Raw genomic sequence first — 18,963 nt, forward strand, 5'->3', positions numbered from 1 at the left:
TTTTATTTTATTTTATTTTATTTTATTTTATTTTATTTTATTTTATTGAATCACCTTATGTTTTTTCAAATAACCTATTCTTAAAACTCAAATGACAACTATCTTCAGACCTCTCTTCTCTCCTCCCTCCTTCCCTCTCTTTCTTTCCTTCCATGCATCCATCTGTCATCTGCCACCTAAGCATCCATCATTCCCTCTTAAATGTTCCATCAGTGTCCTTGAAGTACCAAGCCCAGTGCTGGGCACTAGAACATGAAAGCAAGCAAGTAAGTTGTGGTTCTACTCTCATAGACCTAACAGTCAGACAGCAAATAGGCTGCTAAGCAAGAAGTAAAACACCACACAGCACAACAGTGCAATGATGAGAAAGCATGGAGCACTGCAGAAGCATGAGAGAGAGGAAAGCAGCCAGAATTGGGTGGGAGATGAAAAGACTTCCAAGGAAATGGCATCTCAAGGCTGAGGAGCAGTAGGAATTTGCCAGGCAAAGGTTCCAGGCAGAGGAAGTAAAAAAACACTGAAGTGTAGCAGGTAAGAGAGGGTGGCACCTTCCAAGATGTAAATAAATATTAGTATGGAGAGGGGCCAAGAGAAGGAATGGTAGAGCTGTGTACTGATCCAAGAGAAGAAGCCCTTCAACAGACTACTAGGCAAAGCCAAGGAAAACCAGACGCATCTCCAAGCAAGGATACACTTGAAGGAAGGCCTGTCCCTGATGGGCTCAATGCGTACCACAACACAACAATCAGAGGCATGCTTTATGGCTTATAAAATATTGCAACAAGCTCTTGACAGTCAAATAAAAAAATACAATCAAGTTTTGTTTTGTTTTTTTTATGGAATACAGATCTCAGTAATTTCTAATTTTAATCTCATTTTAATTTTTGATAAAATGTACCCCCCCAAATAGGTATATTACCTTCTTTTTACCCTTTCCTCAGGGATAGGAAAAAGTCAGTGTCTCAGGCTTGCCATCTCCATTAAAATAGAGAAAACACTCGTATTTGGGTAAAGAAATTCTCCAGATGTTTTTAGTGATAGTCTACTTCAAAATCTTAACACTATCACACTCTGTTCTGTTTAACATTCAGGAAATTACTTTGCCTGTTTGGGTTCTGTGCACAATGCTTGGGGGAGCCAAGTAATACACTAAACCACAGGGCAAGAAACACTATTTACAATGCTGCTTTCTGGGGAGCCCCTGGGTACTCTCCTCTGCCTACTTTAAGATAAAGTCTAGGGGCGCCTGGGTGGCTCAGTCGGTTGAGCGTCCAACTTCGGCTCAGGTCATGATCTCACAGTCTGTGGGTTCAAGCCCTGCATCGGGCTCCGTGCTGACAGCTCAGAGCCTGGAGCCTGTTTTGGATTCTGTGTCTCCCTGTCTCTCTGACCCTCCCCCATTCATGCTCTGTCTCTCTCTGTCTCAAAAATAAATAAATGTTAATAATAAAAAAAATAAAAATAAATAAAAATAAAAAGATAAAGTCTAATTCTAACTGCAGGGTGCTATGCCTTAACAGTGTAAAAATATAATCATTTCTCTGACTCCCTCACTGCTAATTTCTATTGAATACAACCAAAATTAGTTCTAAAACTTAATAAGAAAAAAATAACAGCCTCACTTACCTTTTTTAAGATGAAAATTCTGATCAGTATAAACAGCACGCCAGACATGAAACCAGACAACAGTGGGGATATAAACCAGGAAGCAACTGAATAGTTAAAAAAAAATCTAATGAATGTTAAAATTCTATATAACTCAAGTCCTATTTATATGATACAATGATAACTAACACATAGTACATACATTAATAAATATTCCTGGAATTATTCACCTTAACTCAGAACCTAACAAACCTACTTCCCAGGCACAGCTGACCTTCGCACATGTGCAGCTGTCCTCAGACACAGAGTCCCACGTAAGTGAGCACATTTTCAGCACAGTCAGGTAAGGGACTCTGAGCTCTGGCCTGAAAAGACAGACTCCTTTGATTCCCACTAAGCCCCTCCTGTCTGCTCATCTTCTCCATCCCTATGGAGACCTGATCCTTGCTCCAACAGTAAATGTTATTTAAAAGGTGAACCACCTTCCGTTTCCTTTTCCTAGTTCAGCCTGGTACTGACATCCTGACACTATAACCCAGTAGTTCCCAACTCTGGCTACACACTGGAAATATCTGGGGAGTTTTCAAACCCTAGTTATGCTCTGGTTCCACTCCCCAAATTCTGACTTAAAAGGTTAGGAACGGGGGCTTGGCACTGATTAAATTGCTTTCCCAGGTAATTCTAAGGTGCAGCCAGAGTTGAGACACACTGTTGAAGAAGCCTCCTGGGATCTGAGGTGATTCTCCTGGCTGTGTCCCTCCCTGCTTGGCAGGTCAGGGGTCTGTTTGACCTAGAGCTCCAGACGCCACTGTGATTCTTATACAGATGAGTAACCCAGAGGATGGAGATGAAGTAGGAGAATGTTTTTCACAAAGGGCAGGTTTTTACTTACAGGGCTGAATGGATTTCCCTCTTGCTAAAAGCCAGAGCCAGGAGGCAGACTGTCAGACCTGTTAGACCAGTCCCTCCTGGGAAGCCTACAACCCAGAAGGAGTGCTAGAGTGTTTCCCGTGTTTCCTGAGCAGGGGGCAGACTGGGAGACCTCTCCAATGCAGTGAGGTAAGTAACACTGAGCTCACCCCAGGGTTCCCCATGACCATGAACTCTGCCTCCTGGACAATGAAGGTATTTTCTTTACTAGGGCCTAGTTTTTTTCTGACTACAGTCTGATTTCAGTCAGAAAAATTTCTTTTCTGTCTGGGAACAACAGATAGATACTGATTTTCAAAGCCAGATGACACTGAAAAGAGTAGAGTTCAAATTCATCTAAGACAGGGGCACCTGGGTGGCTCAGCCAGTGAAGCATCTGACTTCAGCTCAGGTCATGATCTCACAGTTCATGGGTTCAAGCCCTGTGTCAGGCTCTGTGCTGACAGCTCAGAGCCTGGATGGAGGCTGCTTCGGATTCTGTCTCCCTCTCTCTCTGTCCCTCCCCCACTCATGCTCTGTCTCTCTCTCTCTCTCAAATAAATATTAAAAAAATTAAAATTAAAATAATTCATCTAACACATAAAAGTTCACAATCTCTGTGAGGAGCAATCTTACTGGCAAATGGACTGCCCATATAGGTCTTCTAAACCTTAACATCCAAAGGGGAAAATATATTATAATGGTGACTTTTAATAAAACTTACTCTAGAGAATGTAAACTTTCCTTCTGATAGGTAAAAGAAAATGGCAATTACCAATCTTGACAAGCTCCATCCACTGCACACCTTGTGTACCAATTGCAACAAGTGAGAATCCTATAGTAGAACCAACGATGCAATGAGTTCCTGAGATTGGAAGTCTCAGGAAGGATGCAATGAGCTGCCAAACAGCTGAGCCTTTAGGTGGAAAGATTAAAAAAAAAAAAAAAGAGGTCAGACATAGAATACAGCATCTCAAATAGCCACAAAAGGAAGAAGCCCAAATTACTGTTCTCCATAACATCTCCCTAGGGTTGATTTTTTTTTTTTATGGATTATTTCTTTACAGAGGGCTTAAGTCCTAACAAAAATCACTCATTGAACTTTAGTCAAAGGAATATTCTTCAACACTGAAGGGATAATGATGATTTATTGAAAGAAACATATTTTAAAAGTGTTTAAAGTTTTTTGATGTCAGTTATTAACTGCTTTTGTCACATTTAGGTGCTGACGATGAACTTGTTTTGATGTGAAGGGTGGCCAAGACCAAGCAAGAAATTACAGACTCTAGAGAACACAGAGCAACATGAAAGGCTGCATACTGGAAAAGATTTCACTGTAGTTATGCCTATCGTCACATAATGAGGAGGGCTAGATACCAGCGATGTCCTATTAGTCTGTCAGAGAGACTGTAATATACAAACAACTCATTACATTGTACACCTCAAATTAATATAGTGTTACATGTCAATTACACCTCAATAAAAAATAAAAATAAAAGAGATTGTGTAATTCCACATTGTTTTTTGTAGTTGTGCCTCTCATATGAGAAGTCACCATGAAATCTAACCCACAGGTGGGCATCTGCTCTCAGCCCCTACCCAGAATGCCAGGCATCTTCTATGCAACCTCCCTCAAGTCTTCTAATTCTTTATTAAGTTAAGAGGATCCTTAGTTTTGGCTTTGTGTCCTTTTACCTCAATTTCACCTCCTTTTCCAGGCTTAATGTTTTTCTAGGCTACAGTTCACTCCAGATATTTTCATAAGCAGATCAAATTCTGCAGTGCATATTAAAAGCATCAGCTGGGCGAGATCACTTTCAGAAACAGTTGTCAAAAAGCTCATATAGGACTGTAAGGGAACAAAGGGCTTGGCTGATAAGCAGGGCACGTTATTAATCCCAAATGTTAATTCTGGAAATCTGTTGCTTGGCAGCAGCACTTTTAAGCAAATCCCTGGCATTTTCTTCAAAAATATCTGAGTTACAGAGGGTCATTAATGGCTGTGCAGGCCCTAATTTGTGAGGCAATGCTGACATCAGCTCCGTGAGTGCCGGGCAGGCCCACCTGTGAGCCAAATTATTGGCTGTGACCCTGTCTACGTCTATCCCTGTCCCTGGAGTGTGTTGGGAGGAGGAGGGGCCAGCCTCCATGGCAGCACCCAGGCCTCCCCATGGACAATTCCTTAAGCCTCCACATCTAAGCCCTGAGCTCCTGAATGACTGACTAGTTTGTTTTAAAAATAGAGCCAGAATTTGGAGCATGTTACATGGCACAGAACAGTAACTTGAAAAACATACTTATGATTTCTATTCTTACGAAACTAAAATAATCTCATGATGTTAATAGTATAAACTCACCCAAATGAATTTCAGACCATGAGGTTTTCTTTACTGAAAGCTGCTATCCCTCTCTGGCTGACTTTATAACATACGTCTTGGAGCAGCAGGGTTTGTAAGGAAAGGTCAGGAGGACAGGGCTGCCTTCGACGGAGGTGGGGGGAAGGTGGGAAAGAGGTGAGAAAGGGGGCCAGTGGGCACAAAGGAAAGGGCTGCAGAAAGGAGGGGAAGGTGAAGGTGGGTATTTGCAGGACGCCTGGCAAAGTGAGAGTGGGGCAGCCCTCCTAACCCTCGGGAATTTCTGAAGGCTGATGGGATTAATCTTCTTAATGTTAAGAAAAACAGTGGGAAAAAAGGTATTTTAACTTAAGATAACGATATCTTATAAAGAGGAAGGGATTAAGTATGAAACAACGGTATAAGACAAAACCTAGGGAGAGTGGAGGAAAGGTGAACACCTCTGAGGCAACAGATTCCCGGGAAGACGGAAGAGTGGCAGCTCAAAGGCGCAGGGTCACCCAGAAGCAGACCGGCAGTGTGAATGAGCCCGAAGAGGCTCCAGGCTCCTGAGAAGGCTCAGTGGTTAGGGAGCATTAAGGGGACAGGGTACTTCTTAGGGTGGTTCCAGGAGATGGCTTGTTCATGCTTTTGTGGGTATTTCCATGAGAAGATGGGGAGTTGTGAATTCTCAGATTTTTGGAACCATTGGTGGTTTTCATACTAAGTGGACTATTGCTTTAGGGCTGAGCTCAGCGTCCCGAAAGGGAACTTGTTCAGAAAGTTTGGCTAGCACAAATAATTTCTTCCACCCAATGAACCCAACGCTACCACAACTCTATCAGAAAGCACAGAGACCCAAGGGCTTAGGGAAATGTTTCTTAAGAAAAAAAGGAAAAAATAAAAGAACAGAATAAAAGGATAGGGGGAGAGAAAGACAGAAGAAATGGATATTGAGTTTAGAAGAGAAAGATGGGGACAATTCAGGCATTGGAACAGAATCAGCTTTGGTTCTGGCCAATAATAATTATACCATTGTATTAACAAAGCTCTCATTTGCAAGAAATCCAATTTTAAAAATCTAGGTAACTCACACAAATTCCTAACAAAAACAGGCTTTGAGATTCATCTAACCACACACCAAAAAAAAAAAAAAAAAAAAAAAAAAAAAAAAAAAAAAAAAAAAAAACCAAAGCAAATTAAATTAAGTTATTCAAGCAAAAACCCAAATTGCTTTGGTTAACCTAAATTCTAGTTGAGGTAAGTATTCTTCATTCTTTCAGTAAAGAGCCAAAGGCCAGGGGTGAGAGAACTGAGAAACTGGACAAGTTATACTGCTCACATGAAAAGTGAGCAGTGACAAGAAGCTCGAGGTTCACAAGGCTTTCTGCCTAACCCAGAGCCTCTCTGTGGCCTCACTAACAATCTCTTTAATACATGACCATTCTTCAGAAGTTCTATCCAACGAAAGGAGAAACTGCTGTTAAGATTTAATTTGATCAGTGCTTTTCTTTATTACTCCCTTACTTTCAACATTTCTTGGGGCGCCTGGGTGGCTCAGTTAGTTGGTTAAGCATCCGACTCTTGATTTCAGCTGAGGTCATGATCTCATGGTTGTTAAGACTGATCCCTGTATGGGCTCCTCATATGGGGCTCCTCACTGAGCATGGAGCCTGCTTAAGATTCTCTTTCCCTAGGGGCACCTGGGTGATTCAGTTGGTTGAGCGTCCAACTTCAGCTCAGGTCATGATCTCACAGCTTGTGAGTTCGAGCCCCAAGTCAGGCTCTGTGCTAACAGCTCAAAGCCTGGAGCCTGCTTCGGATTCTGTGTGTGTCTCTCTCTCTCTGCCCCTAACCCACTTGCATTCTGTCTCTGTCTCTCTCAAAAATAAATAAACATTAAAAAAAAAAAAAAAGATTCTCTTTCCCTCACCCTCTGCCCCTCCTCCACTCACGTGGGGGGTGGTGTAGAGAGGGAGGCACGGGCACTCTCTAAAAAAAAAAATTCTCACCCGTAGCATCCTGACTGGAAAGATTTTAACTTCAGCTCGATATGATTAGGTAGGTCTTAGATACCTATTGCGACAACCAAGATGATCTTTATAAATAACTGTTAGTTTTCTAAGGGAAATCCCACTTACATATGACTATGATGAGACATAGATGTTCAGTGAGGGTAAGTAAAATTCAATCATTACAACAGCTGCTGGAAATAAAGCAATTGTGAACCTTACATCTTTAAGTGTTGAGAAATAGGAACTCCTTGGCACGTATCACCAGCATACTGTGCTTAACAGTATTCAATACCTTAGTACATCTGTATTGGATATGGATCAAATGCCAACAACTTCTCAAACTAACTTGCTGTAACAAAAAGATGGTGTGTAATCTTCTATTAGGCAAATATGCCCACATTCTGGGTCCTTAAGAAATGCTAGTGACAGTACAGAACTAGGGACCTGTGGAGTGTAGCTGTATTCCTGGTACACCAGTATCTTACCTCCTACTGCAGGACTCTTCCTACAAAAGGATATGTCCTGTTGAAAGCAGAAGGTGGTAGGATTCCTCTCTAACCCTCTTCTCCCTAACCAAATTACCCGTATAGATCAGCTGTCTGCTGGGACGTCATCTCTACCTAGAGGCAAGCAGAGAAAGAGTCCTGTCAGCTGCACTTAAGATATTCCTGCCTGAATCTTGTTCTCAGCTGTAGCAAGTGCAGGAAGGGAAGCGCCCCATAGTGCTTCAAGTTGATGGTCACCCTGACCAATGGAGAAATCACACTGTTTGACTGGGTCAATCTGCTTATTAACATGCTTCATTGCCCTTGACACTTTTCTTTCATCTAGACAACCGGAAACCACCAGTATAAGGTCATACTGTAAACAGGTGACACACAAATGGTCTTTTGGCCAGAAAACAAAACAAACATCCCAAATGGAGCTTCCAGAGGTAGAAATCAGAAAATCAAAACAAAAGCCACAAAAAGGATTACAAATAACGTAGAAGACTGGAATTTCTTGAAACACAGGCACTTAAGATTCATCTGGTAACTACTCAAGCACACAAACCGAGAACACAAAAGTTAGTAAAAACTGTTTCTTAGCATCCAAGTATTCAAAACAGTGCATCGTAACTGATGAAATATCTATGGAAATATCAAGGCTATTTCGCAAGTAAACCTTACAAACACATTCACTTAGACAAGTTATTTCTTTAAAATCTTTCAAACCACTTGAAAATGACAGCTATTATACAATCTTTGTCTGGACTTCATAAATAAAGTACTCTTAGCCAAAACTATTTTAACAGCAAAGTTTGCTAAGAATTTGAGAAAATGGTTGCTTGACACTTGAACACTAAAAAAAAAAAAAAAAAAAAAATGAAATTAAAGTGCAGAAAGCAAAAATAAGATGCAGTAAATATGAAACATCACACCAGTTTCTGAAGTTAAAGCAAAGATCACATTTATGGACAGGACAGAAGTACTGTAGGGAAGGAAGTAGGCCAGCAGAAACGTTTCTTATTGACGTAAAGAGTAATGCTACTTACCAACCATTGCACTAACTTCCCCAGCCATTAGTGTTTCTACTGTCTCGTTGTATAGGTTCACATCAATGATACCTTTTCGAATGGTCTCTCCTACTTTGGCTCCCAATAACACTGAGCCGGTGGTTTCAAATATCGAAGCCAAAATGCATGCCTGCCTCAAGGTCACCACGCCAGAGCCCACAGCAGTACCAAATGAATTGGCAACATCATTTGCACCAACGGAAAATGCCAAGATAAAAGCTATGATAAAACCCAAAATGACCATCCACAAATACTCATCCATGGCCATTTTGGAAAGTGGGCGCCAGGTACTTTTCTCGTGCAGGAATATTTTAAATAAACAAAGCTTGAGGTTATAAACGTCGTAAGGCCGAGAGTTCTTGTAAACAGTGAGTTTGCTCTGGAAAGTGCTGGACAATGTTAGAGCCTGAACAAACTGCTAACTGCTGGTTTTCAAACTACTGTCAGTACAGTTCATTTGGTTGTGTTCAGTCAGCGGTAAAACACATTCCATATTTTTCCTCCCAATCTGGGAAAGCTGTGATGTCTCCTCCTGTAACAGAAAACAAAAGAAATCAATTACCCTAAGCAACCTGTAACAGTTTGTTCTTTCAGAAATAAATGTTTTAAGCCTACTAATGGAATCTAACTTTGACATGTGACAGATCTAACCATAAAGCAACTCAAGGAAGATTATAATTAGGTTAACTGCCTACCCACCCCCCCCACCAAAAAAAAAAAAAAAGAAAAGAAAAGAAAAAAAGCTGGTCTCTACAGTATCAGTGGTTGAAGAAGCATGCTTTATAATTATAGGCTGCCAATTAAGCCTTAACAGGATATGACTTTATGCAATCTGCAAAATACATTTCAAATGGGCAAAAAAAATGAGGATGCAGTTGTAGAGTTTTTGAAATATGTGGAATGTGCCTAATTTCTTGGAACAGCGATTAACAAATGTGATTCTGTGACACCACAGGGTATGGCTAATTATCTACCTGCTCATTTACACATAAGGAATGAGCACTTTATGAGTACACCATGCATGTATCTGAAAGAAAGCTTACAGTTTCTAGTATAAAGTGACTAGCCAGAGGGTAACAAAGCCAGAAACCGAAGGCCCTTGCAGGAGGAACAGAGAAAGGTGCAGAATGAAACAATCCTATTGAAACACGATTCAGATGTCATGATTCCATGACTACCCATATCTCACTCAGAGGAAAAGCCAGAGGTCTCATCGCACCTTGGAAGACCCTCCAAGGTCTCCTCAGGGCCCCACCCCAGCCCACTGACCTCAGCTCCGATCGCTCCTTCCCTCGTGGGCTCCTTGCTTTTCCTTGAAAACACCAAGCACTCTCATCTCTGGGCCTTTGCACCTGCTGATCCCTCTGCCGGACAGAAATCTCCTGACAGCTGTGTAGCTACTCCTCATGCTATTTAGGTCTTTGCTCAAATGACATTGTGAAAGAGCAGCCCCTCCCCCCATGCCATTATCTGTCCTGCTCACCTTCCTTTTTATCTTTTCTACTTATCACTGCATTCATTCATCCATTCTTGTCTGTCTCCTTTCACTAGGGTCCAGGACACAGAATAGTGCCTGGCACACGGGAAGCCCTAATAAACTTGTTGATTATATGAAAAAAGAAGCTATTAAATATGGAGAAAAGACTTGCAATATTCCTTCACAATAAACAGGCAATGTCACAAAATTAATATATCTATGAAGTAAACGTGTCACCAAAAGCTTTGGAACTATGGTATTCTATTATTATATAGTCAAAGTACCAAATCTGTGGTATCGTTTTCTTTGAATAGTATTAGGCGTACAGAATGGTGCCTAGCACAGTCCAGTTCTTCACAGATGCTTATTGAATTGAACTGAATGAATTAGGCTCATACATCATAGACACAGACAATATAATGATCAATCAACATTAAGGTTATTTAGGAAGAAAAAAACCAGGATGCTAAATTTTACGTACTTTGTGCTTATGGCAATGTTAAAATACATATAAAAAGACCGGCAGGTAATATACTACAATCAGAACAGTGGCTAAATTTGAGTCGTAGTATTAAAGATGATTTTTTTTCTTTCCATCAAAAACTGTAAACTGGGTTATATGCTTTTCAAACTAAAGTAGTGTATAATAAATCAATAAGCATCTACTGAGAGCCATCTATGTGTGCAATATTACAGGCATATCATGAAACAAAATATATACTAATAGATTTTATCATTTGCTAAGATTTGAAGGCTATGCAATTCTGGAGATTTAGATCCCACATGAGACAAATGAAAAGACCACTCTAAAGGCAAAAGACAATATTCTACTAAAAGAGTATTTTATTAATATCATGGGCACATTAAGTCTACAAATGAAAATACAAAATAGAAATATTTGGACCAATATTATCTAATCTTAAAGTAGAATTCTTGATGCAATCTTCTTTGCCAGGTTAGCTTGTCAAGAGGGCAAATAAGAAAGAATAACATCAACAAATACTGATTGATGAGCTCCCCTGTGCCAGTCACCAGGAATATGATGATGAGTAAAAATGGATGTGGGGCTTATGGCCCAGTGAGGGCAACACACACTAACCAAATAAACATACAAATGTATGACTGTTAGCTGTCATGAGTGCTACAAAGGCAGGAGGCACACATCACGCAGTGTCGTGACACCGCAGTTCTGGGTCTGAGAGGGCAGGGAAGGCTCAAGGGCGATCTAAGGATGGTGGAGTTGACTCTGGGGTGGGGGAGGCGTTCCAGGCACTGCCCGGGCAGGAAGGAGCAGCGTGAGGGAGGACAGGCAGGCCAGCATGAGGAAGCCACAAGCAAGCTGACAGGAGCCCTACTCAAGACTGTGACCATCATGCAGACAGTCGGGTGCCACAGAAGGGTTTTAACCAGAGGGAGGCCGACCTGTCAGATGTTCATTTTGGAAAGGTCATTCTGGCTGCCATGCAGACAATGGGCTAGACAGAAGGGTGAATGTGGAGAGGTAATTACCAGGCTCCTCCTCCTGCATGGTTCGGGCATAAGGGGAGGCCCCTGGCCCAGAGTGGTGGTGGCACCGAAGGGAAGAGAAAGGACGTAAAGAGGTTTCAGTGGCTCAAGTCAAGTCAACTTTGTGGTGGCCTATGTGCAGGGGCTGAAAGAGACAGCTGGTTACTGACTCATGGACCTAGGATGAAAAATAGCCAAACAGAGTTTTTATGTTTTCTCTTTTACACTGTTTCTAGTTTTGTTTTTATATGTTAGGAAGAGGTTTGAGCCCCGGTTCACTTTGGGACATGCTGCACACACAGGTAAATCATAGGAGCACCAAAGAAGGTATATCCTCAGCCCAGGCTTTTCATTGTCTTCACGATCCCTCAGGCAACATTTCAGACCAGGGATTCCCTCTCCTACTTAGATACTCTTAGACAACTTATTTCTATAATCATGTCTATGTTCTTTGATTCAGCTTTTCTCCTTCACATTACATCCGATAAACATCTGGTTAAGGAGAAAGGTGTTTTTGAGACCAAATGACTACTCTTTTGTTTTATATTTATAGGGCCTGTTTTTTTTTTATGACAAGTACCAACACCCTGATTTTCTCCCTCTTCCATTAATTTTTATCAAACAGGAGCAAAATAAAACAAAGCAGTTAAACAAGTGTGCAACTTGCTGCACAGAAGGTGGTAATGCTGCTGAGACGGGGCCACTGTCAGGGGTGGCCAGGGAACATCGCACACAAGGCCAAGACTGTCGAGAATACAGAAGCCCAAATTCAGAGTGGCTGAGGTCTGGCCGGGTATGACACCTGAGAGTGCTGGGTGTTTGAAAGCAGGATTTTGGAGGTGAGCAATCAAATCAGTGGGGACGGATCAGCTTAATCAACAAGTGATGTTGGGCCAATGTGCTAATTGCTAATTAACTGGAAGGAAGAAAAAAAGATCCCTACCTCATGCCAAAATAAATGGAAGATTTAAATGTGAAAACTGAAACCTGAAGAGAATAAGAAAAAAAAACATATGTAAATATTTACTTAATATTGGGATAAGGAAGGGACACCTGGGTAGCTTAGTTGGTTAAGCGCCTGACTCTTGATTTCCGCTCAGGTCATGATCCCAGTGTGGTGAGCCCCTGCATCAGGCTCTGTGCTGAGTGTGGAGCCTGCTTGAGAGGCAGCCTAGACCTGATACTGAAGAATCAACTCATTTGAGTTCTTAGAAATCATGTAGCTGGGAGACAGAGAGGCTTGATGTGTGGAAGCATCACATGTAAATGCCTCTTCTCCTCAGCAATGATTCTCAACAAGGGCGCAATGTTATAACTTCCAGTGAAAGCCTTGGTTCTTTTCTCTCTCCTACAAGAGCTTTTCTGAAAAGGGTCAGAAGATGAAGGAGGGTCAGAACAAGCCCCCTAACTCTCTCTCTCTCTTTCACCCAGTATGAAGCCCCTATATGGCTAAGATATTCTTATAAGGTTACAAGATATTCTTCAATTTTCAAATGCCGCCAACCTCTTGCATTTGAGGAACAGAAACCTTAGAATCTTTTGGATCATTGGGAGAGGTACTAGTGGTCTCGTGAGTTCTGTCTCCCAAACCTGTAATGGTAATAAGATCCTCATTCTCTTTCCTCGGTGCCTTCAATGGCTTCTGAGCATGCTTCTCAACTCTGAGTTCTGCTCACCATCACTTCTGTCCCTTGATCTCTGAACCAGCCCTGCTTCCTTCACCAGGCCCAGTGAGCATGCTGGCAGGACTCCCAAGTAAAGTGTTTACAGATTCTCTCTCTAGAATTTCCTCCATGAGCATCTGCTTCACCTCTACCTCATACCCTCTTATCTACTACACTAGAAATATGAATGCTGAAGAAAAAGTGAAAACAAACATTCTCAGAATATTTCTAGATGAATTTGTACACTGTCTAAAAACAGGGATGTTGCTGAGTTGTAGCACTTAATAGACATTAATGCAAAAAAAAGCCTGGGTGGGAGGCTCCCTGCTCTGAAATGCTGCTGAAGAGAACATCCAAGATGACCCCTGGTCTTTCCAAGCAAACATGCGGAGGGGGTGCCTGCTCCAGTCTTCCATCCATGCTCCTCCTCTCTCAGCATCGGAGCCCAATCAGCTCCTCAGCCGGCATGACCCAACCCAGACAAGCAGGTCTGTGGTGGACTGTGGCTGAGTTATGACTCGTTCCCAGGGATCCTGTGGTTTTAAAGGCCTGGTCCATGGCCGACCTCCCTTCCTTGTTAGCTTCTGGCCTGTGGTGAGCTTTTCTCTGAGGTTTCATGGACTGCACCCAGGCCAAGCTCTCCCTCCACCATGTGAAGGGAAGGAGCCAGGTCCCCCATGCAGAGGACCTCAGTGCTCTGAAATAATTTTCCAACACCTCCTCTGAAGCCCAAAGTGCCTCACACTCAACTCTCTGAAAATGTAAAACCTACTTTCCTAGCAGCTAGGATTGGATCTTCAATTCTGACACTTAGGTAGAAATTTGAAGACGGTAATCTCTTCAATGGCATGATATAAAATCTACGACTCTCTGCTACCTGTGAGTGAATCTGACTACTTAACCATAAAAATGACCAGATTTTCATCAAGAAAATATTAAGTAAATATTTAAGTAAAAAGGGGGATACATTTTGGAAATCTCATTTGCAGAATAGTACAGCAGAATCATTTTTTTCTTTCAACATTCAGGATGTAGATCTTATCATAAGGAGTTTGTATTAACACCATCATTCTTTTTAAAAAATTTTTTTAAACTTTTTAAATTTATTTTTGAGAGACAAAGAGAGACAGAGTGTGAGTAGGGGACGGGCAGAGAGAGAGAGAGAGAGAGAAACATAGAATCCGAAGCAGGCTCCAGGCTCTGAGCTGTAAGCACAGAGCCCAACGTGGGGCCCGAACTCACGAACTGTGAGATCATGACCTGAACTGAAGTTGGCCGACTGAGCCACCCAGGTGCCCCAACACCATCATTCTTGAATAGCTCGTGACAACATCTACTTTATATTCTTACATTTAAAAAATTAATTTAAGGGGTGCCTGGGTTGCCCGGTCGGTTAAGCGTCCTACTATTGATTTCAGCTCAGGTCATGATCTCACGGTTCGTGCGTTTGAGCCCCACATCAGGCTCTGCACTGAGTGTGGAACCTGCTTGGCATTCTCTCTCTCTGTCTCTCTCTCTCCCTCTACCCCTCTCCTCTGCTCATGCTCTCTCAAAATAAACAAAAAATTAATTTAAAAAATAATAGTGTATTTATGATGAAAAATACTGAGTTTCATATTTTCACTCTAATGATAAAAAACTGAAACATTACTGGAATGGCTCTGAAACTTGCTTTAACTACCTTTAAACGGCATATTTACAGATATGCAAAGTAGTCTATGGGAACAAAGGAGCCTAAGGAAAGGCAGATGATATTCTGACTGAAGCAGAAGCAAGAAAGACAGCAAGAAAGGGGTTGAGAGGAGGGGTAGAGAAAAGAAAGAGGGAGGGAAACGGGGAAAAATGTCAGAAGGGGAGGCAAAACAGTCGAGCCAATGTTAGACCCAGCTTGGAACTGTATCTATGACACAGATCATAGAAGCAGGAATAAGCAGGTTTACTCTCTGGGGACAAAGAGCATGAGTGTAAAGCCTGATAATAAAGATGTAAGACATTCAAAGTGAACAGGCTGCAGATTTAAAACCTAGTATCAACTGAAAAAGAAGTGGCAAGACAGTTTGCTAAGACACTGTGGCTCATTCCCAGCACTGCATGCTCTCCAGCTTCTCCTCTTCTCTCTGCCGTTAAAAAAAGGAACATTAGTGTCTCCGGCATGAAGAACAGGAAAGAGCACAGGACCTGCGGTCAGAGGTTCTGGGTCCATTCCAATCCAGCTAGCTACTGGCTACACAACCATGGGCAAGTCACTGAAATGACTCATCTGAAAAATGGGAATAATAGTACATAATGTGGAGGCCATGCAGAAGCCCTAGTTCAGTGCCAGGGATCAATACATGGTGACTATTATCATTACTCGCAGATAAAGTCCTGGGGTAATGGTCAGGAAACTCAAGGCCTAATCCTGGCTCTGTTACTAAGTAGCAGTGTGACCTTGGGTAAGTCACATACACTTTCTGAATCCTGTTTCATCATCTGTAAAATGGGGATAGTAATAATACATGTGCTTTATAGAATTATTGTTAGGATCAAATCTAATGTATGCACGAGTGCTTTGTAAGTTGTGGTTAGCTTCAAGCAACCTGAAGGTATCAGTACCACTGTAGGCATAGGAAGAACAACCTGAGGTTCCAATAATCCTTCTGGAAGGATCTTTCTCACTCTTATGTCCCCCACCTCTAGTAGTCATGTGGCTATACCCAGTCCACCTTCCTCTAGTCCTGCTCTTCTTCCTCAATGTACAAACTCTGGCCTTGTCTTTGATTCAAGATTGATATGCACTCTAAGGCCCAGGAACAGTTCTGAGGAGTGGAGGGAGTGAAGAGGTAGACAAAGAAACTTCTAAAAGGTGCCAAGAAAAGAGCATCACGCAAAATGTTTAAGCCACTTCGGACAACAGGTTGGCAGTTTCTTATAAAGCGTATGCTTACCACACAAGTCAGCAGTCCCGTTCTGAGGTATTTTCACCCAAGGGAAGTGAAAACATATGTCTACGCAGGAAACTTTTCATTCTATATCTTGAGTATCAAAAACGTATTAAACTGTACACTTGCAACTGGTGAATTTTAGTGCATGTAAACTGTACCTGAATAAAACTAACTATAAATAACACCAGCATATATAAATATGTGAGGTGATAGAGGTATTCATTAACTAGATGGGAGGACTCCTTTTGCAATATATATGCATATAAAATCACCGTGGTGTACATTTCAAATATCTTACAATTTTGTCAATTATACCTCAGTAAACCTGAGGAAAAAAACCCATAAAAACCATTCGCTTTTGATATTTCTCCTTTCCTATATTGATAGCATTGCCTCCCCCTGCCCCCCAAGCTCCCCTTTAAATAGTAGAAAGAAAAAAAGAAAGAAAGAAAGAAAGAAAGAAAGTTCTCTTATTCAATGAAAGAAGCAACATTCCACTTAGATGCAATAAAAGCAGCCAGTTCAACCAATCGAGCAAGGCTCAAAGACAGGGTGTCACATCTTGTTAAAACAATGGCAGCAAGAAGCAAAGAGCAAATATAGATCAAGTAGAGGAGGTGGCTGACTTACAACTGCAAATACAGAGTTCCACAGAAAGGGACTCAGAACTCTTTCGAGGCCAGAGATGTAAGAGAAAGGCCTGCTGTGAGGACAAACTAGTGAACTCTCTTCCAACTAGGCACGTACTACTTGCACAGAAAAAGAAAAGCAGGGCATTCCTGTGGAGACAAGTGTTCGACCTCACTTCTCCAGGATCCAAAAGGTGGAAACCCATTTATATGCATTCAGGTTTAGGGCAAATATAAACAGCTGGGCTGAAAATCACTCCTACAGAGGCCCACAGATTGAAGATTGTTTAAATCTGGACTTGTGGACACTTCATACACCAAAAATTTCAAGGAGGTCAATTAAAATAAGTTACAGTAGAAGCAAACTATAAAGAAAAGTGTCACCTTGCTCTGCTACTCCAATACCAATTCTAAAATCAGTTCTGAAATGTTCTCTCTCATAAGTATAGTTGGAAATGACTTAAACGGTTCTAAGTAGGACCATTTATTTTTCATATGGGAAATGGTCCTTATAAACACACCAGGCTGGGTCAGATCCGTGGTGGTCCCAGTACTCTCTCTTGAACAGAGAGTACTCAGGGAGGGGATGGGTGTCTTTATGACATTAACCTCACAAGCTCAAGAAAATAAGCAAATAATGTGAAATGTGAACAAATACTGATATACAAAAATGTCATTTATTATGATCACAAAAAAAAGAAAACCATTTAATTGTCCCCAGACAGGAGGAAAGGCTGAGGAAATACTGGTGACTTCTAAAGAGGAAATATAACATATTCACTAACATAATGTAACTTGAGAATTTTTCATGGCATTGGAACACAGTCTGCTATGGAAAAAACCAGCATACAAATGGTGTGTGCCATATGATCAACTATGCTTAAGCACACACCAGTAATGAGGCTTTAAAGAAATAGGGCCAAGGTTCAGCATTCTCTAGGTGCTCTCGACATTTTTTTTATATTATCCAAAACTTCCTATGATGAGCAACTACTAGTTTTTAGCATTGGGAAACTGTTTAAAACACTACAAAGGAAAGCACATTTTTTTTTAAAAGTTAGGAATGTACCACCAAAATATGCTTTGTTTTTGCTAATAAACAAAATGAATTTACTATCAATCTGTTTTCAACCCAGGCCTCTCAGACAATTCTTCCATCAAGTTTATGATCTATAATTTAAGATATAAATACATCTATATATTTTTATTTATCTTTTTCACTTTCAAGAACATCCCTTTGTCCTGGCACCTGAGCACTGTGTGAAAAGGTCACTGGTTTGGACCAAACCTTTGGACATGGTTTGGAGTCGTCTATCATATTCCCATCTACGGGATTCTAAAGGGCATCCTCAGTCACACCTGGTCCTTCTTTAGAATTCTTCCTTCATCCTTTGTACGCTTCTCTTGAGGACTGGCCAGAAGAACTGAACTTCACCCAGAGAATACGAAAATGTCCTGAGGGTGCCAAGTGCACTGCAAGCCTTTTTACTGGAACAGTATTTGAGGTTAATCCTCACAAGGAACAACCTAAGATTAGTCTCTTATTCCTATTTTGGTTCACAGCATTAGAGAATCAGAGAACATCAGAGTTTGAAAAGTCTTGAGAAGCCATCTGGTCCAATTTTGGTCGTTTTGAAGATGTGACTGTCGTAACAAAGTAGAAGTGAGATGGTGGTTCCTACTTACTATGTGGAGTAAAAGCAGTGTAAAGAGGTGATGCTCCTGGTTGGCATTCATCAGGCCTTCTTAATGACACTAGCTCCTCTTTGGGGAATTGAGATTCCTTGGGGTCTTGGCCTGAGCTGGGGATGGGGAGGCAGGAACAATGGGGAAAGAGGAAAGGGTAAAAAAGAGAACCGGCTACAAGGAGCGCTGCAGAGCCATGATCTTTGTAAATTTTCAAGATCAGATGGTATCTTCAAGTCCCATCCAACCCAATTATTCTGTATCAACCAGAGACCACAGGACTAGGAAGAGGCAGTGCAGTCTGCAACTATGAACCGCAGGATTGTGCTGTGGGGAGAGGGGGTGGAAATTCCTGACCCTTTCTTGAACAATGCCATCAACGGCCCTCATGAATTTCTGGAACATGCACAAACTTATTTTGCTCCTCGATATAAAGTTTCCACTGCAGATCCTGTGGGCTCAGCGTCTCCAGACCCTGTTTCTTCTGCAGGCCTCATTCCTGCTGTATCCACTCTCCCTCCTGCATTTTTGTCATTCTGACATTTAAGTTTCTTTTTGGCTCATAAAGCATGTGTTATTTAGATGTTTTCCAAAAGCCTTTTGCTCTGTATGAAGGCGTTATAAGAAATCTGTTAAGTAAATATATTTTTAAAAGGATAA

The 18,963-nt window shown here is 41.5% G+C and overlaps 1 protein-coding gene across 2 annotated transcripts in view; it reads right to left on the minus strand.

The window, feature by feature from the left end:
- The window catches only part of SLC20A2 (solute carrier family 20 member 2), a 107,564-nt gene that overhangs the window by 41,096 nt on the left and 47,505 nt on the right, over positions 1–18,963 (minus strand). For both annotated transcript variants that reach the window (XM_049632467.1, XM_049632466.1), the window contains exons 2-4: positions 8,397–8,949; positions 3,290–3,430; positions 1,627–1,712 (exon numbers count right to left, since the gene is read on the minus strand). In XM_049632467.1, coding sequence (XP_049488424.1) covers positions 1,627–1,712; positions 3,290–3,430; positions 8,397–8,685 — 516 coding nt within the window. In that variant the 5' untranslated portion in view covers positions 8,686–8,949. The remainder of the gene's footprint in view (positions 1–1,626; positions 1,713–3,289; positions 3,431–8,396; positions 8,950–18,963) is intronic.

This window comes from Panthera uncia, chromosome B1 (genome assembly GCF_023721935.1).
Source record: "Panthera uncia isolate 11264 chromosome B1, Puncia_PCG_1.0, whole genome shotgun sequence".
Lineage (NCBI taxonomy): Eukaryota > Metazoa > Chordata > Mammalia > Carnivora > Felidae > Panthera > Panthera uncia.